This window comes from Hippoglossus stenolepis, chromosome 3 (assembly GCF_022539355.2).
Source record: "Hippoglossus stenolepis isolate QCI-W04-F060 chromosome 3, HSTE1.2, whole genome shotgun sequence".
Classification (NCBI taxonomy): Eukaryota; Metazoa; Chordata; class Actinopteri; order Pleuronectiformes; family Pleuronectidae; genus Hippoglossus; species Hippoglossus stenolepis.
This window is the reverse complement of record NC_061485.1, coordinates 10,874,571-10,902,509: the sequence shown is the minus strand read 5'-3', so window position 1 is coordinate 10,902,509 and position 27,939 is coordinate 10,874,571. Positions and strand designations below refer to the sequence as shown.

Genomic DNA, 27,939 nt, shown 5'->3' with positions numbered 1-27,939 from the left:
TGGGGTGGGGGGGTGGGGGGTCGAAGGTCAGTCTCGACTCAACCTCCCAACTCTCGTTCTCGCGATATCACCTATTGCCAAGGTAAATGATCCAGATGGGATCCCTGTGGTCGTCTGGATAAACAGCTCGGAGGTAAACAGACTCACCAGTGGAAAACAAACAGTCTGTTCACGTCATTCATCAACACGGAGCCCGAGAGAGGTAGGTCTTCTACCAGACTAATGACAGGAAGGAATCATCCCTCCGATGGTGCTCGGTGGGAATCAGTGGGAATGCACCAGTCTGATGTTGCATGTTTGTGATGCACCAGTAATAATGCGGCTGCACAGACAGGCGGCATGAGACGAAATGTAATATGTCTGTATTTGGGCACAATGGGGGGATCACTGTATTGCTCTTAGATTTCAATCTATGGAGTCGAATGTGTGGTGCAGACGCAGGTTAGGTGAACAGCAGCCAGGTGGCGCTGTGGTTCAGTAATTCTGCTGAGCTGCTTGGTCTTTGATCAGCCATGAATTCATCCATAACATCAGCCAATAGGACCAGTCCATCATGCATGTGGAGTGGGGGTGCTTCGGTGTCGATGGACACGGATCCAGCCCCTTCTGTCTTGTTGTAATGAGCTGAAATCTTGCCTTAGTTCTGCTTAAAAACAAATCACCTACAGCGGTGTTGGTAAGTAGAGTAAATAAGATACCAATGTCAATAGAGAGATACTATTACACTCACAATTTGATTTGCTGATAAGACAAAAAAAATGCTTATTAACTTTATTACTATTATTCACTGTTTAAATTATTAATGAACTATTTTGAGACAAGGCCACATGAGTGAAGGAATCTTTGATTACTATGGTCAGGACATTTTCAAAATGTCCTATTCAAATCCACAGGTAAAATCACATGCTTAATTTTTTTTCTTTCTTAACTTCTATCATCTGAATGGAATATGTTAAAATATTATGTGTGGTAACAAGTATGTTAATGTTCATCAAACTTTACTTCAATCGTGCTTGTGTGGTTCCGGGTTTTGTTGTGTTGCTGTGGGTAGTGTGTAAATATAACAATATTATAAGGAGAACAATATTATAATCTGATAACTGACCTTCAGACACACCGGTCAGAATTTATCTCTGCACACTCGGCTTGACTGTGAGATTATTGATACCTACTGTCTCAACCTGTAGTTTGGAGACGATGCTCCACTTGGATACCACACGTCTTCTTCAATAATAGTGATTCTGGGTCTCCGATATTCCTTCATATCTGTCGTACTTGACATGGGGTTTAAATTCCATCCTTTATGGTCTTTAAAAGGTCTTAGAATGTAACTTGTTGAAACCTGCAGGAACCAACAGGCTTCACAGCTCCTGATCAGCACCATGGACAGCGCACTGCACCGACACACCACTCTGAACTTCCCCCCTCATTTTACACAAAGGACGTTTCTTTTACGTTAGCCACTCGTTTTTCTGAACAATGATCTGTCTCATCCTGCCATTCTTGACGTGCCATCACTTCCATCACTGTTTTGTCACAAATACTAATTAGCCTCTTTACTTCAGCCGAATTAATGACTCTTAATATGGGATCCAGTCAAGTGGGTGATTAGCATAACTCTGTATAATCTGCGACTGCTATTCCTCCAGAATACAAATGTGGAAACAATGCCTCTTTATTATTCTGCATATATTAGGTCATATGTTCAGTGTGATGGGCGATGACACGGTTTTGTTAGTCGTGTATCTGCCAAACGTCCCATTCAGACCTAAACATAAATGTGAGATGACACAAGATGATTGTTTGATTAAAAATGGGAAATAAAAAAAAAGGTCTCAGATTTATTTACTAAAGGCCTGGTGGATGGAGTCCAAGCTAAATATAGAGCACAGTCATAACAGAACAATGACGCCATCAGAAGTCGAGTAAAACATAAATTAGTTAAACAAAGGAAGAACATTCTACGACAAGACGTCTAATTTACATATAATGTTTAATTTATTTGACCGTAATGACAAAATGATGGGGTAGGAGCCGAAGTCCTCATTTATAAATATTGTAAAAACTGTAGCTATCTTTATTGCCCATTCGATTTTCCTTTTCCTTGTGTTTCCTCTGTACCACTGTAATACGATGTGATGCAATCAGAGGTCAGGTCGGCCTCAGGTGGAGCGGTACCGTACAGTTTGTGCCCTTAAATGTCAGCTTGCTTTATTTTTGATGGCTTATAAAACCCTTTTTCTTTGCTTTTCCAGGTATAGGAGGCTATTGTGGCTGTTGTCACACAAAATATAATCTGGTTTCAGAATAAATGTTGTTTATATTTTATGAATCCTTAGATTTATAGCTTTACAAATCTCTTTGTTCTTTGTTTGGACTTGTGTAACACTTTGGCAAGTACCTTTTCTGTTGGGTTCTGTCACACGAAATGTATTTTATTATTTGTGATATTTCTCTCGTCTTTGTTTTTCTCATGAAATACACAAACTTCCTTTCAGATGTGTAAAAGTAAATGTAAATCAAACAGTCTGAGTAGGAGAAAGACAAATACACTGAGAATCTGAAGCATGAAGATTCAGGGGGGTAAACAGTAGATTTTGCCTCAGGGTGAACTGTAGCTGTTCCTTTTTCCCAAAAATTGAATGAGCCACAGTCACAGGCACAGCGGTAATAAACAAGCTCTGAGATAAGGTACAAATGCCAGCCTCCTACATCGCTGACCGGCCAGTGAGCCTGCTCCCCCATTGGCTCACAAACCATGAGATACAGATGTGGGCGGTGACAGAGAGAACGTCACGACACTTTTGATCTTCCCTGCTGCTTCCAGGTTTACACACAGCATTGACGGGAAATGAAGCTGCCCCAGCTTCCCTTAAAAGGAAGTGCGAGGCAGCGCTCGGTCAGAAAGTAATTATTCTCTACGAGGCAAGTGTACGTCACAGTCCCCTGAGTTATAACACTGCAGTGGCTGCTCTTCAACTGCTGGATCTACTGTATGTTGCCCTGACGGGACCTGAAGAGGAAACACAGGGAACATTTATTTATACAATATTTTAAAAACAATACTATGTAGTCACTTTATACTCAAAGCCTCTTACATTGTGCAGAAGCTGTAGATTATTTATCTCTAGTTGCTATTGATTATGTTAATGACAAATAGATTTTTTCTTAAAGGTTCAATCATTAGACTTAACTAAATATCCCCTGAGAGTAAAACATAAATAATAAGATGGTGTCAACTTGCAAAGGACATTTACATCAAAATAACAATATTCAATGACCAGGTCTTATTGGTCCTGTTTGTCTATTTCTGTAGATTGTAAATTAGGCATAAGTGACGTTTTTCAATATAAACCAGAATCCATAGGTGTAATTAATGATTTTACACATTTGGTTAAACATTAGCCGAGTCCTTTGGCTGTTAAAATGAATCGCTCTGAGTCGAAAAAATGAGTCGACCCCGAAGCAAAACAAATCTCACATACATTCTTATTTTTAATTGTTATGATTTGGAATTGTGCGCTTGACAAAATATCCGTTTAGTCGAGCTGCTGCTGCTGCTTCTTCGTCCTGCACCCGGAGAGGAAAAGTTCATTAGCACGAGCAGTTTCTCCACAGCTCAACCTAATGAGATACAAACCAACTTCCCTGCAGCCCAAAAAACCAAGAAGACCCGCAAAACAACAGCCTGAAAAAAAAAAAAAAATCATCAACATAATTATTAACACTTCCCCTGTAACAGCTGCCGAGCCTCTACACTCAAGGGCATTTGGGAAGTGTAGTTAATCCAATGATAATCTTGAGCGTGGTTTACACATATTATCGCTTTAATTGCCACGTGTGCTGTGCAATTATACCGTCACCAATTACATGGCTATAGTTTACTGGCCCGTCTAAGCATTTGGTTCCCTCTAATAGATGCCCTCGATCCGCAGCACATGCAATTGAAGCCACCAAGACGCACGCTAATGGATTTTCCATCGGCATAATGAATTAATTATATGTTTTAAAGCAGCAGGATAACGCTGAGCCATGGCTCTATATATAACAGTAGTGGAGAGATACACGAGTTTGTACGACGGGAAAGGGACGGAGGGTTGAAGGTTTAGGTGACGTAGCCAAGGTGTTTGTGTTGTGTGTGTGTGTGTGTCTGTGTGTGTGTGTCCGTCCATCCATTAGAATGCAGAGCGCGTCCTCCCGTGTGACTCACCCCCCCCGCCCTCCCTCGTCTCCCCCTCCTTCCCTCCCATCCACCCACCTCACACCACCAGCAGCATCTAACTGCAGTCACCGCCTGGTATTACGGCTCTGACTTCACACCAGCCAACCGAGGATTCTGTTTCTACGGCAACACGCTCCCGACTCCTCCCCGTCCCCTCCCCGCCAGCTTCCATCCCTCCCTCCCTCCCTCCATCTCCTCCTCTAACCCCCTCCTCCGCCCCTTCCCGGCACAGACCATGTGACTTTCGGTAAGGCTTCTCCAACCTCCCCTTTATTGTTATTAACCCTGTCACGACCGGGCTGCTGCCGGCGGCTCTCCGCACGCAGCAGGCTGCCTGGCTGGCTTATCGCCCCGCCGAGGTTTCAAAGGGAAATCAGATGCATCTCGACTCTCCCTGGAAGATCAAAGCAGTGCTTGATCTAAATGTTGGATTAGCATATTTTAGAACATGCCAGAATGACTCACTCTCATTCCCTCTCCATCCGCAGGGACAAAGTTTTAGACATTGAAAGTAAAGTGAGGATGCTTTTCAAAAAAGGGTGCCACGATTTTATTCATCAGCTCACTTCATACAAAATGTAGTAAATATTTATTCAGCCATCGTCTATACCGCTCATCCCTTGAGGGTCGTGTGGAGCCGGAGCCAATCAGCATCGAGCGAGAGGTGGACTCTTCGCTATTTCATTTATTGCCGAGCTGACAAGTAGAGACAAACAACCATACACACTCACATTAACACTTACGGGCATTTTAAACACATGAACTCCAGAAGATGTCGACAGAATTCGGTCTGGACTTTCTCTGGGGGTTTGCCTTCCACATATGAACAACGCAGCAGGAGCACATCGACCCTTATCACCACATTATTGTATTCTTTTTCATTTTTACGCCTGTTGCGTGTTACAAACATCATCAACACGCTCGCTGTCCTCTGTGCCCTCGGCTCCTTTGGATTTTCTGTGGAGTTTTTACTCTTTACATTAAGGGGCTGGACGGAAAAAAGTCCACAGAAAGTCCGGAGGCTCTCACGGAGAATGTCTGAGGACTTCAGTGCACGTCTGAAAGCAGCTTTCGAGTCTTCAATTAACCTAACTGCATGACTTCGGACGGGACATGTGCCAGTGTTGGTGAAAACTCCCACCGGCACACTGTTTGTGTACTTTGTAGCTGCACAAAATGTATGTTTTATAGTCATTACATTGAGGATTTTCCAGTACTTTCAGAATAAGAGGAGAATGAAGTTGTTAAATTGGGCGGCCCTGCTGTATGCCAACACATTCACCCTGTAAACATCTTTAAAGCTGAAAACACTATATAACGTTTATGTAGACATTTTCCCAGAATTTTTTTGAGTGTATGAGAATTCAAATGTCTGAATCCGCTGTGAGCCATGTGTGAATACAGCAGGGACATGTCCAAGATATTCACAGTGAGTGAGTGGGCGTGTTGATGACGTTTGTAACAGACGCACACGTGAAAAATGATTGGTGCCACGTAAAAGGAGACTACAATGAGATTCGAAGAGCTTTTGGTGATAACGGGTGATGGTGGTGTTGATGTGCTGTGAACAAATACACCAGAATGTATGCATCATGTCATCATCCTCCTGCTGCTCTACCCAGACCCCCACGCTCTGGACATTTTCCTGTTGTTGTAAACTCGTCTGACCTTGACAATCTGGAGCTGTGTTCTTCATATGTGAAAATGCAAACTTTGGAATATGTCCTGACCCAATTTTCCAGATATTTTTTAACAGTTCATGTCTGAAAATGTTTAATGTTAGTGTTGGTCGCTTGTTGTGTAGTTTATGACTATAGACTAAAGAATGTTTATCTCTGTTATCAAATAAGTGTCAGTCGGTTTTATACATGACGTCTTCTTTCCGCTCCTGAGTCTGTGGTGCTGTAATCCACAGAAGGTCAAAATGATGAGAGGCAATAAACACTCATCCTTTGTAGAGTTCTGAAACAGGAAGACGGATCTTGGCGTCCGGCGGTGATCTCACCTGAGTGTTGCCTCATTGGCTCAAGCGTCCCAATGGGAGATATGTGTTGGTCGTGTGTGTGTGTGAATGGATGAACTTTATGAATGAAAACTCCTCTTCCTGAGCTGCAGACAGGAGGTGAGATCATCTTGTTGAAATGGAGACCCCCCCTCCCCCCGACACACACACACACACACACACACACGCGCTCACAACACCTCCCCTCACCGCCATATCCGTAATACATGGGTGGCGCCAATCTTAACGAATCCCATCAGTTGACTGTATGGATGAAAACACAGCAGTGGCAACCTGATGGATGACAACACTGTCTCATATCAGCATCCCCCCCCCGCCCACACAGACAGGAAGGGCTCACTTGATGTTGGTGCACATTAGTAAACACACACTAACACACACTCCCCTTGCGTCTTTAATCAGAAATCTAAAGGAATATCTCTGCTGTTGGTTTTCAGTCAATATGGTGTCGGAGCAGAGGGCCAATTATCTTTGTGCACGTTCCCTTCAGGACCAGAGTTGAGTGGATTTGATGATTGGCCACCTATTCACCACAGTGCAAGGGAAAGTGACAATGAGTAACACAAGGGGCTCTCAATGAGGATCCATAAATAGGCTCTCCACAGAGCCAGGAGCTGCCCTCCCCCTCAGTCTCCGTAGTCTGCACCCAACCGCACACACACACACACACACACACACACACACACACACACACACACCTGCACTCTACCCCCTCCCACCTCAATCATACTGGGACAATCTGTGACCGCTTGGCACTGGGCCTCACACAACATACTGTACACTCACACTCAGAGGCAGGTACACATGACATTCTTCTCCACATCCCTCACTGCAGGCTTCTGTCAAATCCCTCCTACAGATACGAGGCATGTTGCCAAACAATGCAGCATTTTATGTCAGCCATTTACATGCAGACCTCTCTCTGTGTCTGCTGTAGTCAGATTGAAGCTTTGCACCTCTAGTTTTGACAGTAAAACGAACGTAGCTCAATCAGTATCCACTGTGCAGTATTTCTTTTTTTTTTAAATCAATGTGAGTCCCACTGAATATAATTTTTTGAAAAGCTGTCACTTTGTAGATTTGTAGTTTGTATCTGATAAGGAGTGGTACCCCGCGGCGCTCATTCTGCTGGAGTAACCACAACAGACGAAGGAACAGAAGCTGCGCTGGTGGACATCAGAGGCAGATCCTCGGAGGCCTGAAACATCCATGATGAGGAGCTGCAGCTACAAGCACCGATAAATAAATCATGGAGAAAGTTTTTAAGAAAAAAGATGGAAATAGAACAGAGGACGTGTGGCTCCATTCAAACTGCCTTGAGACAGAGTACAGGGAGAGGACGTGTGTAAAATAGTAAGGATGAGTAAAGCTGCTGGTTTCATTTCTCACATTATTTTTGAATTCTATACTAAAACCTACATGAAATTTTAATGAATCATATTTTGGCTCAGGAATTTGATAATGTCAAAAATAACGGAGTTAAATGCATAATGCAATTAAATATTTACAAATGCAGCAAATGAGACCTTAATCCATGAGAATTCCCCACCGTGACACTTTATGTCATGAAATATTTAGTGGAAAATGTAATTACTCGTATCAAAGTAGGTCCAAAATAATACAAAATGGTCTAAAATGGGGTCTAAAATATAGTATTATTTAAAAAAAACAATTGCTATGGTTGAGCCTGCTTCTGTGTTACTCCATAGACCGCCACACAAACTGATTAAAAAGGGAAATATCTTTTTTTTCTTGGCAAGGATTCAGAGCAGATGGCGTGAGGATGACTCAAAATGAAAACATCAAAACAGAAGCAATCTATTTTCCCAGTGATTTCACCTGAGGTATCTAACTCAGATCTGTTTTCATCAGGATTTCATAAGGCAAAGCAAAGAGGGAAAAGAAGGGGGCTGTGAGTGCTTGCGTGCTTGCAGGTTTCTCAGTTTGTCCATGCACCATAGTTGGGGTTTCCCCTGCTGTCTACAAGCGGCACGATGAGGTCATCGTTACGGGCTTAAACATGAGCTTAATCTGGGAGTTAAGGGCTGGATTTGGATTTAGCACTCAAAAAGGGTCATGTCGCTACAACCATCTAGATTCTCTGTAAATACACGGCTCAGACGCGGGATCCCCAGCTGTTCCACAAACGCACATCTTCCTGTGTTGTCAGCCAAATGTTTTGGGTCTCGGGAGATTCTCTCATGTTTGCAGTGATTTGATGACCTCCCAGTGGGCCTGCAGAGTTAAACTCTCCATCCGTCACCATCCTGCAGGATTTCCCTGACTTGAATATGTGAGCTGGGTGATTTGGGGCAGCCAGTTTCTTTTGTATCGTACATTGGCTAATGGGGATGACTTAAGTGTCCATTTTCCTTTGAAATGCCCCAAAAAACCCCAGAAATGTTCAATATAATAGGAATGGTTCTTCAATTTTGTCTTAAAAGCTTGAAAAGAAAGGAAATATTGAATATTTATTTAGCATTCATTCAGATGTTCCCCATGTTATACAGCAGATGTTCTGTCAGTGGTTTCTGAACTGACATATTGATCTGAAAATGTGATTGTGATTGTGATTGATTTAGGGGGATCTGGCCTATATGACTGTGGTGTAGTGATAAAAACTTTATGTGTGGTGGCACATTCAGTCTTAGTAATAATACCTGAATAGTAAAAGGGTGTTTTGAAGACGAGGTTGTAGTTAGAGCCCAACAATATGGAATTTTTGGGGATACTGATATTAGGGAGTAAAAAATGTATATATCAGCAGATACATATACTTTAAAAAGTATTGGCAATGATTCCTCAGACTACTCAACTATGTGTAGTTGTAATGTAGTTGAGACTTGACTTATTACAGTTTAAACTTTATCAGAAATAACTATGAATAAAAAGAAAACACAACCATAGGTATAGAACTCGAATTAAGAAAACTAACTTTTTTAAACGTCCAACGTAAACATAAATGCACATCTTCTCTGTATTGTTACCTCCACTGAGGAGGTTATGTTTTTACCCCTGTCCGTTTGTTTGTTATAATAAAGATTACACCAAACAACCAGCAGATCTCCATGAAACTGGGAAGAACCATGTGGTCTGGGGTCGGGAGAAGAATCTATTACATTTTGGTTCAGATCCTGATCAAGGTCGGATCCAGGAATTGTTTTTATCACTTTCTTTAACATGTCACATTGGGCGTTTTTAAGCATTCTCTGATAACATAATTAATGGAATCTTGATGGAAAAAAGTCAGACATATTAAGGGAACTAAAATCTATAAGTGTGTGAACTTTGGTGCAACTTGATTAAATGTAAGGGGACTGTCGGGCTTTGGTGGAGGTATGCACTCTATTCAGGAATATTCTAGATTATTCAGAAAAATAAAACTTCAAACACATCACGAGACACGCGTTAAAAGTTTTATTTCATCCAGGTTAATTAAAGTCGCTGAGGGAAACAAATCACGCCTTAGGAAAAGTCCCATTTAGCTGCTCGCGTGTGCCGATGAGTCCTAATCTCTCTCCTGTCTCAGAGAAGTGGGTCAGCATAGATTGGAGAAGATGAAGATGAAGATGATAATAGAAAAGTGTCCTTCCCTCTCTGTGGCAGACTGTGCCGCTCACAGATTATGCACCAATCACACTCCATAGAGTCTTAATAGGGTTTGAGGGGATTTTCGTGGCACTGTCCAGTCAAATGGCTTCATGCTTTGTGGATGACATCATTTTGATCACCTCACTCACCGGCTGACCAACTTCCCCCCTCACCCCCTCACCCCTTCATCCTCACCCTCCTCTCTCTGAGTATAGCCTCACTGTCACATAAACACGTTTACCTGCGGCTGCCCCGTGTCTGCGCGCGTCACGGCACATCTCTCCTCCGATTGGTTGGACGCCGGCACTTGGCCACCCCCTCCCATCCTCTCCTCCATCCTCTCCTCCTCCCATCTCTCCCTCCCTCCCTCTCTCTCTCTCTCTCTCTCTCTCTCCTTCTTCTCTCTCCGCTGGGGTGTTTACTATAGGTGAGGTGGCCGTATAAATTCCTGAGTGTGCGCACATCGCATCCTCAGAGGAGAATGGAAAAGGAGGAGGTGGAGGAGGAGGTGTAATAGGAAAGGAAAAAAAAAAACCAAGGGAGCTGTGTGCGTGTTTACTGTCCGCGGGAGAGAAGACTTCAACACGGTGCTACACGGCTGGATGAAGGAGGAAGAGGAGGGTGTGGATGCTGATTTTGCCGACAACCCCAGAAAAGGAATTGTCATTAGGTGGCTGTTGTTAGAATACACCAAAGTGGAATAAGCTTTTTGAATTCACCAGCGATGGATCTGCATTGAGGTAGGAACCGTTTCATTGGCGTGATACGCAGGTAGAGACGAGAGACATGGCAGCAGGTCCTAGCGCAGAATTACGCAGCGTCCTCTTCATTATTTATTTTTGCGCGTAGAATGAAAAATAACAAGCTGCAATGGTGTGTTTGCGCCACTGATGCATCTTTAACCGCAGGAGGTCCCGAGGAGACACGACGATGCGCACAAGCACAAGCTACTACATCCACAATGCACTGGCCTGCAACGGAGCGTAGCCTGCTCCTGCAGCTCCTGCAGCTGATACCTCCAGAATAAATGGAGTGAGAGCAGCACCATTAGGAGACAGGATCAGTGGGACGTGGATGATGTGTGATTATTCCAGATTGCAGACACCAGATGTGTCTCAGTGGTTGGGTTTCTGTCAGTGCAGGGAATCAGGAGGAGGATTGTATCCCTTTTTACGGGGTTTAGGGTTGTGGCTGTGCTAATGAATCATCCTGGCTCTGTCTTTCCTGGATGATTTCTCTCATCCTGTTCATTCATTGCAGATGGTCGTGCAGTTCTCTGCATCCATAGATGTACAGATGTATAACAGCATGATATTTAATTCACTTGCATTGTATTTGTATAGGGTCAAATCACAACATATAATATCTCAAGGGACTTAACATTAGGCAGAGACCTTACCATATCGAACTACAAGTATAGTGGTATCATGGCATAGTCGGCTAATAGCCCATCCATCAGATGCCAGCAGTGACTTTAATCAGAGGTATTGTCACTGAAGGAAAGTCAATAGAATCGTCTGTAATAGCATGCAGATGCATTTAGGATGAGTAATCTAATTCATATTGACCTCCAAACTGAGTAGGACATCAACAAGAGATGAAGTAAAACCTCACAATCACCAGATGATCAGGAAACTGATCATCCCCAGCCCCGTGTTTAGGATTTGATTTGATCTTCTAGCACTGCAGCTATACACTGGTTTTGATTTGTATCGTTATTTCACCGAGCAGGTTAAAAACATGTCAGGTCTTCGTCCTGCTCGTCAGAGGACGAGTGGTTCGCGTCAAAACCCCTCTGAAAGGAAACGTTGGCTTCATTCTCCGCTCGGTGTGTAGACGCTGTCGTCCTTGGAGAAACGACGAGCCTTAAAGAGCCTCGCAGTCGTCTCTCAACATGATGCATCCATCATCTGAGCTCATCCATTTTAATGCAGCGGGGATATTGCTCCAATGTGGAATGTTAATCACCAGATGTGGCCCCATTCTGCACCAGGGACTTGTCATTTAACACTGCAATACTATTATAGTCATAGTATGAGGTGTAGAATTATTTCATTCATTTACTTGTATGCTGTGACACTTATATATGGTTAGCTCAAGAGCAGGGTCTCATTTCATTTACCGTGCCCTTCATCGTAGGCAGTAAGTGAACTGAGGCATTCTAAGATTTATGGTCCAGGCCGGACCGGCTCTTTTGTCCTTTATCCACATCCTGAATCATGTCTCATGTTCTAGTATTGATTTAATATCAGATAAATCATGACTCTTTGGTTATTGTCAGCTCACACATGATAGACACACAACCACTATACTCACTTTGCCTGTGGTGCAGCAAGATATACCTTAATAGAAATGCTGAAAATGTTTTTATGTGATCTTTGTTCAGTGACGTTTGTCATGTTATGCATGAAGTTTATCTTTTCCACTGAGCCTCATACTCACTGAAATGCTTCCCTTCACTACAGACCACTGTCAAGTCCCAGAACACTACACAGCAATGTGACTGATACAGCAAAACAAAAAATGACCTCAATCAGAGGAGCTACAAAGTCTGAATGTGCTTTTGATGTTAATGGTACAGAACAATCACTCCAGTGAGTTTCTCTGCCACTTGTCAGTAAGTTATAGAAAAGCTTCTATTTCTAGGAGGCCTAAATAATCATCTTCCAGAGATGACATCCGTCTACAGACCCACAATTCAGCTTTATCAACCTTCATGACTCTGCTGTGATTTATAATGATTTCCATCCTCTTTTTTATTCTCTCCCTCTCTTTCTATGTTTGGTCCCATCAAGGCTCCCAGTTCTCTTGTTTCTTCGGATGACCATAGTCCCGTCATGGCGCTCGTTCTTGAATCTCGTGCCCCCTCTCCTTCCCTCTCTGCCTTCAACTCTCCCCTCTCTGATCCTCCATCCTTCCGGCGGCTCGATGCGGAAACACCATGCACCCCGGAAATGGACCTGACCCCGACTCAGTGCGTCCTGCGCAACGTCCTCTCCATGGACACCGGGGGCGAGGTGGAGCCTGGGGGCGGTGGAGGAGAGGGTCAGACTGTTGGCGGGCACAACCAGACACCGGGCGATGAGCAACAGGAGCACTTTGCCAACAGTGTCCTGAAGCTCCATGAGCATGATGGGTGTCCAGGGAGGACAGAGGGCGAGGGGCAGGAGGCGGATGGCGGCGCTCTCAGGTGCCAGGCGGACGCCGCCAGGCTACAGTGCCAATCCACCGGAGGAGGCGGAGGGTTTCTGGAGGGGTTGTTTGGATGTCTGCGTCCTGTCTGGACTATGATTGGCAAAGCGTACTCCACAGAGCACAAACACAACCTGGATGGTAAGTACAGCACTCAAATTTATTTCAGCACACAATGCAAACACTGTATTCACACTGGGATCAGTGGTTGCGTCTAATGTTCCAATAAAAGCAGCCACTGGCTCTCATTTAAATCCAGTCCGAGGCTTTGATATGCTAATGAAATGATCTTATCCTGCAGTTTAATTACATTAACTAGTTGGGAGAAAAATGACTCCCACAAAGGCCACGTTGTAAACAAACACTTTCTTTGACACGAGCGAGCTGCAGCGGGAGAGAGAGAGACTCTATCAAAGCTGCAAAGGGCTTATTTTCCCCTGATGGCCCCCTCCCCTCATTTTTTCTCCTGCCTGTGCCCACGCCAGCTCCCTCCCACGACTACCACCCCCCCAATGAAACTAGCTCCCCGTGACGCTGTGTTGTTTATGTCTGCTGCCACTACAATAGTGCAGAGCTCCCCCGGGACTCCTCTGCCAAATCTGCCTCATGAATTATGCATGGCCACGCTCTGACCCTGCGCCTCTCATCTCTATTAACGCAAAAACCTGACACACACACACACACACACACACACACACACACACACACACACACACACACACACATACACATATCCTCAAATAGAAACACTTTAAATTAACAAGTAAAGTCATATAAGATGCCAAAAAAACTAACTTGATCAAATTAATTTCCGCGTCACCCGTCAGACGAATGAAGGTGGCAATTTTATTTCTCTCCTCGTCTTTACAGCGTCCTGATATTTTATCGCCCATTTGACTTCCACATCTCCCCTCCGCTCCCCTCCTCCTCCCACATCTCATTGTCTCCTTTCCTCTCCTTTTCATCCTTCGCTCTTATCACTCCCAGCCCATCTGCACCTCGCTGCTCCCCTCCTCTGTGCAGCATCACAGGGAGTCGCACGCGCTGAGGAGAGCAACAACGGATATTATGAAAGTGAAATAAATAGGGGTGTATCAGCTGACTGGCTGCCTAACATGGGACAATGCCCTATTATTAAGCGTTGATTGGAAGGAACAATGTAGTAGCAGGGAAATTGCCTCGTATTTATTGATTCTGGAGGGTTTGGGGGGGTGATGTGGTAAATTCCCTTCAATTTTTCCAATTAAAACAAGCAGATAAGAAGCAAATTCTGGTGTTAACAGATCTGGTCTTTATTGTAGGAGATTTGAGGGGCTCATTAGATGCAGAACCATCAATTACTGATGACCATTAATCATTCATATCATTCTTATTAATGTGATAAATGAGTCTGAGTCGTCTTCCTCCTGGTTAAGAACAGCAGCAGAGCAGGCTGTAAATATTCTCTGTATTAACAGTCTGTCTTTGGCCACATGGACCCCCCCCCAACCCGTGGGGAATCCGCCTCCCATCTCATCTCTTAACACACACACACACACACACACACACACACACACACACACACACACACCACCAACACTTCCCCTCCACCTCTCTATTCACCGTACTTCCACATTAGGCCCTTAAATCCCCTCCCTCCTCCAACCCCCTCCTGTGCGTTGGACCCCTGTTTTGCCTCAGCCCCACAATGGCACTAAGCAGGATTTAGGAGGCTGAGGAGGCTTACCCACAGAAGATTAGAGCTCCCTGTCTGTCCGCCTGTACGAGTCTTAGGTTGGGGTGAGGTTCAACTACAGAACAAGATTTCCACTCTGGCTCAGATTTCGAGGCTTACAACAGGTTTTATTGTCACAGGATGTAAAGATATGACAGCTTTATGTGATGGTGCTTTCTATCTGATGTTTAGTTATGAAATCTTTCTTTTTCATTTCAGCATCACATCAACATATACCAGTAAAGTATGAGGAGATAGACATCAAATTAACTAAGATGTATAAGACTTGTAGGAAGCTCTATGAACATTTAATACAACCAAACCAAATGAAATGATCAGAAACATACCCTTCTTGGCAGAGGTGATATAGAAGAAATTATTACAACATCAATGCGGAAATTGAAAATCTGAACCAAGACCAAGAATCTACAACCACAACTAGCAACTTAACATGCTCACAATAACAATACTACCATGCTAGTGTTTAGCCGTAATGTTTAAGTTATCAAGTGAGCATCCTTTCTTTTGCAAATTAGCTGTAAACACAAAGTACAGCTGAGGTTGAACGTCTGTAAACCAAAGTATTTGGCAAATAAAAAATTTGACCTTAAGGTTTATCTTCCTGGGACCTTGAATATATTTTATAGCTGTCAAGATATTTCACGCTCCACCAGAAATGTCATCCTCATGATGCTGCTAGAGATGTCAGAGGACCATTATAGGACAAATCCTCTGGGGACAATGAATGCTGGTACACACTAGTTGTATTGTGTGTGTTTAAATGTCGAAATGTTTAAAGTGAATAAAATAAAGATACATTTCTGTTGCTCATTAAAGATGTTCAACATAATAGCAGTAATAATCATCTCCTGCTCTTAAGATGATGATTTTGATTGATTTTAAATTGGCAAAATTGACATGTGATCAGTTTATACAATCCTCCCTTTGTTCCATAACATGAATCAATATGTTACTACGCCGACAACCTCACCCACCACTTTGCCTGTATCTCCTTCCCCTATCTCAGAGGCGTGGGAGGTCCCATTCGAGGAGATATCCGACCTGCAGTGGGTCGGCAGCGGAGCTCAGGGCGCCGTCTTCCTGGGCAAACTGCACGGACAGGAAGTGGCTGTCAAGAAAGTGAGAAACATCAAGGAGACTGACATCAAGCACCTGCGCAAGCTCAAACACCCCAACATCATCACCTTCAGGTTAGTAGAAAGAAGAGCTGTCTACTAAGAAGCTTTATAAACCTACTGTAAGTGGCTGTAACCATTTCTTCACGTTATAGCGTAAAATCTCTGAAGACTTTTTAATCCTAACATACTCTACACATTTGCCTCCACTCTCAGAGGTATTTGTACCCAGGCTCCATGTTACTGCATCCTCATGGAGTACTGTGCTCAGGGACAGCTGTACGAGGTGCTGAGAGCAGGCAGGAAGATCACTCCCTCCCTGCTCATGGACTGGGCCATGGGGATCGCCGGGGGCATGAACTATCTTCACCTCCACAAGATCATCCACAGAGACCTCAAGTCACCAAAGTAAGTAATGAAGACCTGGGGGGGGGAGAGATAAACCAGTGGAATGCATAAATTCACCAAGACCAAAACGATCCTCTTAATAGTCTGTGTAGCTCTTATGATAGAGAAATAAAAGGAAAAAGATACGGTTTTTGATCATCAACTTGAATAAACTAATTGATGTCAGCACCATAATTATGTTGGATGAATATTATTTCCTTAGAAATTGATAACAATGTTAAAGATGTGCTTCACAGCTCAACTGGTTTGGTGGGTGACCCATGTACTGGTGCTGGAGTCCTCCACAGGTTTGGTTCCCACATGGACCTTTGCTGCATGTCTCCCCCTTTTTTCTCTCCCATGCACATTCTGTCCTATCGCATAAAGGCTGAAATGCTCAGGAAATATCTTAAACAAAAAAGAAAGAAATTGACATCCTGGATCTGTTCCTGTAACCGGATCTGAATCATAAGTAATTGGGATCTTCCCTGGCCCATGCCCCATCCCTCTAAGATTTATCTGACGACCATCCGTAGGTCTGATTAAGAAAGTTTCACTGATTGGTCAAATTTAGATGCTATGATTAATGTGCAAATTTCTAGCCACCCAAAAACCCTAACTGCTACACTACTGAGGTGTTTACCAACCATGGAGGGATGGTTATTAAGTTTCTGATTTCAGCTGATCTCATTAATCAGTTCTTAATTTTTCGACATATATGAAGTCAATCAGGTAAACTGAAACTTGATGAATGTCCTCCAATGTTTACTTCCAGCATGCTGATCACCTATGACGACTCAGTGAAGATCTCTGACTTCGGCACGTCCAAAGAGCTCAGCGACAAGAGCACCAAGATGTCCTTCGCTGGGACGGTGGCCTGGATGGCCCCCGAGGTCATCCGCAACGAGCCCGTCTCGGAGAAGGTGGATATTTGGTAGGTGTTCTGCTTCCTTTTGAACTGTCCTTGTCGGATTGGTCAGCTCTCGTGATTTCTCTTATCTGTGGCTGAATCCACACAGAATCTCATTAGGTACAGTCTGCGGCAGTGTAGAGCACAGGATCATGTTTCCAGAAAATCTATTCAGTATTATGTACAATATCTCATTACATGAAATTCTGTAGGGTCTCTGCCATAGCTGATGGGTTGCCCTGGGTGAGGCCCTGATCTCCCCCAGCACATTCTCGCTCGCTCCCTCTTCCCATCCTGCATCCCTCCATCACTCTCGCTCTCCGTCCTGAAAGGAACGCTGGCTAATTTAATAATTGATTTGCCAGATGCTGCAGTGCTCAGGAGAGGCTGGAATAACCGTCCGACCCTGCGGATGGTTTGGCCCAGGGCCAGCAGTGCATTAGCAGGGAAGTGAAAATAGGATTAAAAAGCTTTTGATGTAGAAAGCAAGCTACGCATTGGGTGTATACTGCGCAGTTTTGTTTAAAATCGTGTGAATTAATTTGTAGTCGGCTGTGCTGAAGCAAAGTGGAGATGGAGTTTAACATGAACACATTCAGGTGACAAATTTGTATAATTTACGAAATCTTTATAATAATGTTAGATTTACTGACTTTAACTCAGTTCAGTTCAGTCCAACTGTCATCTTTTCAATAAAAAATCCATCCATCCATCCGTCCATCCATCCATCTAGTATTTTCATATTGATGTATTCTTACTTTAAGATAACACACTGAATTAATTATATTTCTAAATGATAACATACTGTATAGAAATACACCAGGTACTCAATCTGGTGCTAAACTAAAAATATGTTTATACTTATTTTGTATTCATATTATGATAAATCATATACAAGGAAATAAAGAGCATCTAAAAATACACATGTAAACCCCACATCACACGGCCCATCCGAGCTTCATGTGATGCTAGTGGCACCTTGGATATGGCACATGATCACCATGGCAACACTGAGAGTCAGCAACAACAGACTTTCCTTAGTTACCATCCCGATGGACCTGCTCCCCCGCTCCCCTGCAAAACAGTTCAGTGTTTCATCAATGAGACATCTCCTTTTGGAAAAGTTTGGGAATCATAATGATTTTTCACCAACTGTTTCCTGGAGCTGGGATGTATTATTATTATCAGTGTAACTCTACAGCGTTAACAATGACAGAATATTGATACCACTGATCAAACTTACAAAAATACTGAATTTAAACTGATTAAACTACTCAAGGCATTTGCATCAAATGCTTTTATCGTTGAAGACATATTTTTACAGATAAAAGGTTTTCCTCCACCAAACATTTCCATCCTGCTGTCTTTCATCCATTCACTTCACATCTTTATCAGTGTATCTGAAAGTAAAATGTGTCACACGTCTCTCTGCAGGTCGTTCGGCGTGGTGCTGTGGGAGATGCTGACCGGAGAGGTGCCCTACAAGGATGTGGACTCATCCGCCATCATCTGGGGGGTGGGCAACAACAGTCTGCAGCTGCCTGTGCCTGATAGCTGTCCAGACAGCTTCAAGCTGCTCCTGCGGCAATGCTGGTGAGAAGGCTGGGAGGGAGGAGGAGAGAAGGGAGGGAGCGAGGAGAGGAGAGGAGAGAGATGGAGGGAAGAAGAGTGAGGTGGAAACAGAAAGTTGAGGGCTCATCTGTAAGATAATGTAATAAGATGAGAGGGGTGAGAGAGTGAAAGGGATATTTCATAAAGAGGGAACACTTTGTATGACCTAGTTGTTTTTTTTCTCCCTCTTTCTGTCGGGTTCAGTATTTTCATCGTGGGTTATCTACTTGTGTTTTATTATCTGGTGTAGTATCATAATCACAGGTTATTTGCATGTCTTTATCAGTGTTTTAATCATAGGCTTGTTGTACACTTAGTTTGGATGGTATTTCTAATACACATGAATCCTCCATAGATAACTGTAATCAGATAAGATGGGTCATTTTATTTTATTTCAGGTTAGTGGCTATAGATGAAAATGAGCCTATTCATTTAACTAATTAAGGTTAATGAGCACTATCCCTATTAAATAAATGATAAGAGAATGAGAGATTACATTGTTTCAGTGTCTCTGGTTAAAACGTGATTTAATCCATTCACAGGAACTGCAAGCCAAGAAACAGGCCGTCTTTCCGACAGATCCTCCTGCACCTGGACATCGCCTCAGCAGATATTTTATCTACTCCACAGGAAACATACTTCCAGTCTCAGGTAAGCTCCCTCTGTCCCTCAACGGTCTGCGCTCTACAAGTCAACTGGGAAAGATTGCCTTAGCGTCAGTGAGCTGCAGTGGTGGAAACACGAAGGGAAAATGTTGCACTGAAATCCCTTTAAACTTCAATTCAACTTAAGGGGCTTCTGTGGGTTTATATTAGCTTCACCTGAACTTTAAGAATTTGTGTCCAATATTATTTAAGCGAGAACAGATAGAGCAGGAAATAACCATTTCATTAGAATGTACATGTCAATATTAAAAAATATGAACCTGTCTTTTTATCTCTAAACCACCTTAATTACCAAGATCAGATCAGATCAGGGTGCAGATTTATTTTTGTCTCATTTCCTGCAACATTGTGAGATTGGGCGTTTCTCAACATTTTCGAATAATTCATGGATCTTGATGAAAATAATCCATCATATGTAGTGGACTGATATTTATGAGTGTGTGAAAATTGTTTCATTATATTTTTCATTTTTAAATATTTATCATTTGCCAGTTTACATATTACAGAGAAATTTGACAATTAGGTATTTATACACAATACTGCACATATTCAATATTGTATATGCTCAATATACTTCAATTACATTGAGATCAATCACCTCTAACGTCATAGTCGCAGCCATTTAAACAGATAAATGGACAACAGACGAGGTTAGAACTGACCTCTGTATGTGTCTCTACTAGAAAACCTCCTGTCAACAACATCCAGTATCTGTAATAGTCATTTTGTTGTCAAGACGCTGTCATTTGTTTCCAGTCCGCCGCGGTGATTTCAGGCTGTGCAGAGCGCGCAGCTTGCTCGGGGGCCCCCAGGCCTCTCGGGAGCCCAATAATAATACCTGTCATTTCGATCACAACAAATTATTGTTGGTTCCTTGCTCTTTGTTCCATGTCACACACGAGTGCTGATTTGTGGTCGAAGCAAGAACCTTTCTCCAACCTCCATCACATCGAAAAATGAGAAGGTCTGAGCGACGGGGAGGGAGGGCGTGCCTCTCTGTGATTGGGTGGGGGATGGGGCCCCATGACAAATGTGGAAGACAAGTGCAAAAAATAAACAGATGAAGGACGAGAGACTGAGAAAAGTATAATTGAGTGGAAGATAAAACCACAGATATATCTAATGCATGCAAAACCATGAGAAACAAGCGTGCACACAAACACACAAAATAAATGCGATTTTGTTTGGTCTCAGCTGCAGCCGCCTCCTCCCCAGGTTTTTTTTTCTTCTTTTTTTTGGTGCATGATGCAAAACACAAACCTCTTTCTCTCCCTCCACTTATCCTTGATCCTTTCTTTCTCCCTGTCCCCCTTCCCCCCGCTGCTGCCCTCCCTGGTTCCTCTTCTCTCTGCCCCATAATGGATTTTTCTTGTGACGTTGGAAAGAAGTCTTTTCTGCCAGAGTGTATTGATTGCTTTAATGGTAGGGAGCAGAGAGCAAAGAGAGAGAGAGAGAGAGAGAGAGAGCGAGGGAGGGAGAAATAGCGGACTGGAGACGTAGAAGAGTGCACAGAGTCCATTAGCTTAATAAGAACAGCCTCCCTCGTGCACACACACACATGCGTGTACGTGCACACACTCATATCTGACTTCCTCTGTCCCGATATGACAGGGATCAGATAACAGCTGTCGCACTTCAACGTGAACAAGAAAATGCCCACACTGCATTTTTGTGTGTGTGCGTGTGTCATGTCAGTCCATGTTTAGTATTGTTCCCTGTGTATTGATTACTATCTGACGGCTTAATGGCTTTTGGTCCCAACGATACACACGAACCTCATTCTGCAAATTAAGAGCTTTTTTTTTTACTACGCTGACGTGCAATGAAATTTAATCTCAATGAAAAATATCTTCAGTTGTTAATATCGTGAAATTTATTGCCACGTAGGTTTTCAACCTGCAAGGAATTTGCTTTCGTGTTTGGCACATAACAAAGAAATTGAGTGAAAGAAAACAGGGGGAACAGATAAAGCAAAGTACTGAAGTACAAAACTTTTAATTTAATATATAAAATAAAGGTACAAATGTACAATACGGCTATGTGCAGTATATGTGCATATATCATCATGATGGAAGATACAGGAATGGATGAAATTCCTGTATTGATCCTGCATTTCCAGCTGGGGCCGCAATTTCCTGTCCAAACCCATCTGAGCCTGAGATAAAACTAACCAAGCCCAACCCGAACCTGAGCATTCTGTTTTTCAGATTATTGTGACCTGCAGTGTAAGAAATCAAGTAGACAGCTCAGCCAAAGAGACCGAACTCGACCCAAACCCGGATATTATTTTAACATTTTTGTCCGAAACCGTCCCGACCCGTTGGCACACTCTCGTCAGCTGCACAGAGAAGCACCTACGACGATTATTCTTTGCATTACATAAGTGCAGCCTATCGTTTTCTGGCTGGCTCTGGTTATCGTACTGTTTTATTCGCAGTGACAGAGGAGACATATACAGCAGACAATTAATCCTGGGAAAGTATCGGTAGTAGATCGTGGTAGTGGTACTTTTTTTAAATTACCAACTGTAAAATGGAGAAATATTCAACCTTTCTCTGATAGACATGTTTTTTATTTGTCTCACCAGGTGGAGTGGAGAGACGAGGTGAGGCACCACTTTGAGCAGATCAAATCCGAGGGGACGTGTATCCACCGGCTGGACGAGGAGCTGATCAAACGACGCAGAGAAGAACTGAGGTGAGCCCAGAAACGGGGGGAATGAGGGGCACGTAAAGAGGACGGACATCTTGCGATACAGATGCAGCTATTGAGTGCGTGCGTCTGTGTTTTTATATCCCTCTGTTCTCTGCCCTCTCCACACAGACATGCACTGGACATCCGGGAGCACTATGAGAGGAAGCTGGAGAGAGCCAACAATCTCTACATGGAGCTTAATGCCATCATGCTGCAGCTGGAAATCAAAGAGAAAGAACTGCTCAAGTATGAAAACACTGGGATTTAAAGGATTTTCAAAGTAATAGTCAAATCTATCCGAGACGTCGGGCAGTATATGGTTCTACAGTCTTGAGAAAATGAAGCATTAAAGCCGTAACATTAGGAAAAGTAGGGTTTTTAATTATTCAAATACTTTGGACTAACAGCTTGTGATCCATGAACTTTGGTTAAGCAGCGTATTTGTTATGAAAACGCATGGATAAGTTTATCTGTGAAGCAAAGGGCCATTACGTCCAGTCACACAGGGCCATTACATGTAACAAAGTGCTCTCCTCTGCCGTGCTGAGTATCCACTGACGTCCATTAAATGAATATTGGCTTTGTGTTTACACGTCAGGAGGGAGCATTCGCTGGATAAGAAGTACCCGGGCTGCTTCAAGCACCCCAGCTCCAGACAGTCAGCCTCCTCCAACTCCATGGAGAAACTGATGAAGAGACGCAACGTACCTCAGAAACTGCCCTCGCACAGCAAGAGGTGAGAGAAACGGGCTTATGCACCGACACAAGGCAACGTACAGTGACACAGGGGGAAATGTAACAGAAAATACATCACACAAGTATTGAATAATTTAATCTACCAGTGCAGTGCTTGTTCTAGACATGCCTGTATGGAATAGATAGTTTGCTTTGCCTGTGGTGATGCAGCTCTCTTTCTAAAACTGTAAATGTGACCTGCAGTAATTGAGCCGTGGCAAATAAAGACAGAGTGCTGGACTCAGTCCACTGAACCCTGGAGCTGCAGCTGCTGCACAAAGAGCTGCTCACCTGTTTATTTAAAGTGAAGTTAAGCTTGATTCAGTGCACAGAACCTCAACGGGAGAATCAGTGTTTGTTGCTGTTGTCTTGATGATTCCCAGCCTCCTCTGCTGCCTGTTTAATACAATTTTATCACATGTCCAAATTACACCTAATTCGACACTGCACTTCCGTTGGCCCTTTGCAGTACACATGCTAAGTGTGAAGCCGATAAGATTAACGGTTCTGGAGATATGCGAGCCATATACAAACAGAGATTTCTGGATCTAGTTGATAGATATGAGATAGATATTTTTGAATTAATTCTGTCCCTGTCTTTTCCAGGCCAGACTTGCTAAAGTCAGAGGTCATCCTCCCAAAACTGGACTCATCCATGACCCAGGTCACGATACCCAACAAAGGCTCTACCTCCCCTGGCCGCTCACGCAGAGGAAAGCCCCGCTACAGGAAGGCTGGAAAAGGCAGCAGTGGGGATTTGGCTCAGCTGAAAGCCACCCTCTCATCGTCTTTAGCAATGGTCAATGTCACGTCATCCGTTCCCAGCAGCAAGCACCATCTAGACCCCAGTGCGGCCCTCAGGGGCCTGCAGCATGACCTGCTGCTCAAGAAGATGTCCTCCTCAAGCCCCGACCTCATCTCAACCACCCTGGAGGCTGAGTGCCGGAGGAAGGGGCAGGTGAGGCCCGGGCTGGACAGAGTGGGCAGCCAGAGCGCCTCAGCCGGTCTGGGGGAGAGCAGAAGGACTGATGGGGCAGAGGAGGGGCCGAATGTAGGTGTAGGGCCCGACGACCTGGCGCAAACACCTCCGCGAAGTGACACGCCCAGCGAAGATGCAGCTTCTATTCCGTTCTCCAGCAGCCCCGACTCGCCGTGCGGCCGGGGAGCAGCCGCGGGGAGGACGTCTGTACTCGGGAGCCCCCGCGTTCCCCACGACAGCGAGGAGAAGGAGGATGGGACGGTGATCACGCGCTCGCCCAGGAGTCAGCGGCTTACGCCTGCAGCGCTGCTCTACAGGGCAGCAGTGACACGCAGTCAGGTGAGACTCAGCGACAGAAGGATTTCTTCAGCCCAGTTTCACAAAATCATTTTGACTTGTGTCTTTCAAAAAGGAGCAAACTAAGCACCGAGAGGCTTTTAGAAAATCAAACCATTCTAATTTGATTTGTTGCCAGTTAAGAAAACATGCAGTCTCCAGCATTTTAAAAAGATTTATTAATGAAGGAAAGATAAATTTTACTCAAAGCGTGCAAAGGCTGCATTTGTGTTATTACAGGCCGCTTAAGTGTACGAATGTCATTGGGGTCGTGCTGGTGTGAAGCAGATAAACGCTGGATTTCATACTGACTGTAAATAATGTCCACAGAGACGTGGCGTGTCGTCAGAGGAAGAAGAAGGAGAAGTGGACAGTGAGGTGGAGCTGCCAAGAAGACGGTAAGATTTAACAGAACCAGAATGACAGTCCCCACATGAAACCTCATTTAAATTCACTAGATCCTGATTTTTATTTACATCTGCAGCAAATTGCACACACAAATTATTCTTTGAGAAATCAATGAATGTTGAAAAAACGTCTTATCTTATAATGTTAAAGAAAGTTTGGTGACCTCTGTTACAATAATTCCCAGTGTAGCTTCTTCCAACTTCACATTCACTTAACTGCAGAATGTTGGGTTTTAATATGCTCGTGGCTCTTTGTCCCTTTATTGTGAAGCACTTGTTAATCCACAAACACTACGACGTTATGTAGGAATGTTTCACGAATATGTCGCCTCTCTCCCTCAGGCGTCCCGTGAGCATGACCAAATGCCAGTCCCTGTCCACGTTCAGCTCGGAGAACTTGTCGGTGTCGGACGGCGAGGAGGGAAACACCAGTGACCACTCCCACAGCGGTACGCCGGACGTAGTCAGCACCAATACCGACGAGCGTCTGGACGACAAGAGCGATGACCTGCTGTCTCAGGGCTCAGAGATTCCCGCCGACCCGTCTGACCCAACCCAGCTGGGCACCGACGGGCTGTCTGAGAAGGAAGCCATACTACGACAAGTCAAGACCCAGCTCGCCTCAAACGACCATAACTTTGAGGTAGGTGAAGTGACGGAGACAAAATATTTACTAGTCAAATATACAGTTCTAGAATTGCACCCAGTAGAGCACCACCAAAGCTTGACTCAAAGTACACACTCATAGATATCACCTCTAAGTCCCATAAATATACCAGATTTGTTTCATTAAGATCCCACAATTATTCCCTGGGAAATCTGTGAAAATGTAAAAAAAAAACACTTCTTAATGTGGTAAAAGAAAAATCCTGGGACCGCCCTTTTGTCGGGATCTGTGCCAAAGGTTAATGGATTCTTGAATGGTTTCAAGAAAATCGTTTCAGTAGATTTTGCACAATCCTCCTAAAATCAAACCTAAATACCCTCTTTGGTTGAGGTAATAGTAAATGCATGCAGATTCAGCTAACAGACTGCTGACGGATACTGAAGCACAGACAGATACTTCACCCTTCAATAATCTGATATTGTGGATCCATGTTAAAGAACCTGTCGCTGCTCTAACTCAAAATATCCATGACCAGGGTCTGTACGACGACTCCGACTGTGACAGCGCAGAGCTGGACCACTCAGGCAGCGCCGAGCCCAGCCAACCTCCAGCCAACTGGTGAGGAAGGACCCAACACCTCCGCCCTGCTCATCAGACTCAGGCAGGTCTGACCTCTGAAGGCCTCGATCGCCCCCTCACTTAGAGAACGCTTGAGTCGGGATCAGGGACACCGCAGAGAGTCGGGAGGTGAGGATTCGTCCACGAGCCGCAACTCAGAACAAATCTACTGGAAAAATGTGTGAGTGAGATCAAAACCCTCTGAGACACTGGAAACTGAAACATGCACGTTCTGTTTGAGATTAATGCACCGCAGGGACGTGAAAGTGAATCGGGGCAGTAGTGGAGCTGACGGAGCAGCTGCCTCCTCTGTTCTGACACCTCAGCGACGGGGGCCTCAGTCAAAAGAGGCCGTCGACATCAACCACAGCCACCATCGTCTCTTCTCATCTTCCACGTTAATTTGTATTTCTGTCTCCGTTATGAAAACAGGCGTCATATCACAACACGTTTATGAAACCCCTACCAGGGCTTCTGTTATATTCTACCGTTACTTGACGTCCACTGATGTTGCAACTTGCACTTAATTTATGAAATGTTCCGTGGTCCTCGTGTCACATCCTCTCATAACGTTATATGCACTGACTAATTTATTCTTCATTTACAGTGAATCCATTTACTTTTTGTTTTTTCTTAAAAAGGAGAAGTTTACATTTTTCCATGTGTTGTTTACATTCTTTTTTTTATTTCTTTTATATTTGTAACTCGGATTATGTTGCCATTTTCTACTCTTGCAGTTTAATATGGATGTAAATATGTGACTCTGTACAATGAACAAATTTTTAAAAACGTGAGATTGTATAATTTAAAGGTGCTGATGTTTCTAATTAGGTGGAGCTATACTCTATTGGAACCTCAAGAAGCTTATGGTAGTAGAATGTACTGTAGCTGCTGTTCATGTCCGAGCATCGAATCACAGGAGAAAAGAGGAGGAACGTGCGAACGAGGGAAAGGAAAAAGCAATATGTCTGCTCTGACACAGTATGTCCGTACCACATGTGGGATCACTCAGGGCAGACAGGCTTTTTATACTAGTATTGCAGTGTTTTATTGTATTAAAACACAAGAAATGTGTTTTAATGCGTGTATGTATCATCGAAAAAGGCACGCTTGTGAAAAGCGCATTGGATATTTAGGAATCAGTCACTGTTTGTTAGGAAAATGAAAAATTAGACCTGTCCACAGAGGAAAAAAACAACTTGATTCATGGCAGGTATTTAAAGACAAGTGTAAATGACTGAAGGCATTTGGATGACGGGGATACAAAAACCTCAGAATGACTGAAAACACATTATTACACTCGCTCGTTCACTGTTTTTCGATCGAGGAGCTGGTGTCATGTGGGGAAATGTAACAATGTGGCTCATTTTCACTGTGGGTTTTAACGTTTTATTCCATAAATATGAGCGAATTGGTAAATGTTCTCCCGTAAAATCTGTGTACACCTAAAAATGACCTGTGACCCCACTATTTATCCCTTTATTTCTTGCCTACCTCTAACATAGGAGATGACCACACAAGCCCAGAGTGTGGTTCATCAGTTTAGAGAAAGACCAGTCCTCCTTCATAGTAACTAGTATCATATAACTGTGGTTCTGGTGTACTTGTGTCCCCTGACAGGCCTTCTTAATGTGGATTTGATTCAATCTGACTGTACAACAGCACATGACATCCTGTTCCACTAATCTACGACTGATCAGGTCAAAATCAATAAGCTAGAAATGGCAGCTTCTGTTTATTTTCCTGGTGTTTTTAAACTAAATGATCCCCAACGTTCAAAGCTGGGGGGAAAAAATCCTTGTGCAGGAGAATGTTGCCAAAAAGCAAAACTACTGCCCTCTAGTGTCTCATTTCCCCCCCGATGCTGATTGAAACAACCCGGTATGAACTGAAACGTTTGCTTTTTATACTGCATTATTGTAACTGTACAATAAATATATTTAAGAAACGATTTAAAATAAAATCAAGCCTGTAAAAACTCAACTGGTGGTGCTCCGTTTACTTTCAACACTTGTATTATTCCATATCTACACCTCTTTGGTGAAACTCACCTATTTATAAACATTTACATTTTTTTTATTCATATCATTCTATACTGTTAAGAATTTATAC

The 27,939-nt window shown here is 43.6% G+C and overlaps 1 protein-coding gene across 2 annotated transcripts; it reads left to right on the top strand.

The window, feature by feature from the left end:
- The first annotated feature begins 72 nt into the window (after positions 1–72).
- LOC118105499 (mitogen-activated protein kinase kinase kinase 12) lies at positions 73–27,810 on the top strand. Of its 2 annotated transcripts, none has more exons than XM_035153348.2 (14): positions 73–202; positions 12,632–13,169; positions 15,770–15,953; positions 16,095–16,286; positions 17,041–17,199; positions 18,610–18,768; positions 19,329–19,437; positions 22,039–22,148; positions 22,275–22,391; positions 22,744–22,881; positions 23,487–24,198; positions 24,526–24,593; positions 24,945–25,245; positions 25,745–27,810. In XM_035153348.2, exons 2-14 carry the CDS (start codon positions 12,674–12,676, stop codon positions 25,829–25,831), a joined length of 2,832 nt encoding a protein of 943 aa, XP_035009239.1. In that variant the 5' UTR covers positions 73–202; positions 12,632–12,673; the 3' UTR covers positions 25,832–27,810. The 2 variants fall into 2 exon arrangements, with proteins under 2 accessions (XP_035009239.1, XP_035009237.1); XM_035153346.2 differs by lacking the exon at positions 73–202 and adding an exon at positions 10,214–10,576.
- Positions 27,811–27,939: the final 129 nt, after the last annotated feature.

What these genes read in the sequence shown, in the direction of transcription:
- LOC118105499 (XM_035153348.2), top strand. Translation starts at nt 12,674, where the DNA reads ATGGCGCTCGTTCTTGAATCTCGTGCCCCCTCTCCTTCCCTCTCTGCC. An exon ending in CTGCTCCTGCGGCAATGCTG is followed by an intron (nt 18,769 to 19,328) that starts GTGAGAAGGCTG and finishes ATCCATTCACAG; the next exon opens with GAACTGCAAGCCAAGAAACA. An exon ending in CAAACGACCATAACTTTGAG is followed by an intron (nt 25,246 to 25,744) that starts GTAGGTGAAGTG and finishes ATCCATGACCAG; the next exon opens with GGTCTGTACGACGACTCCGA.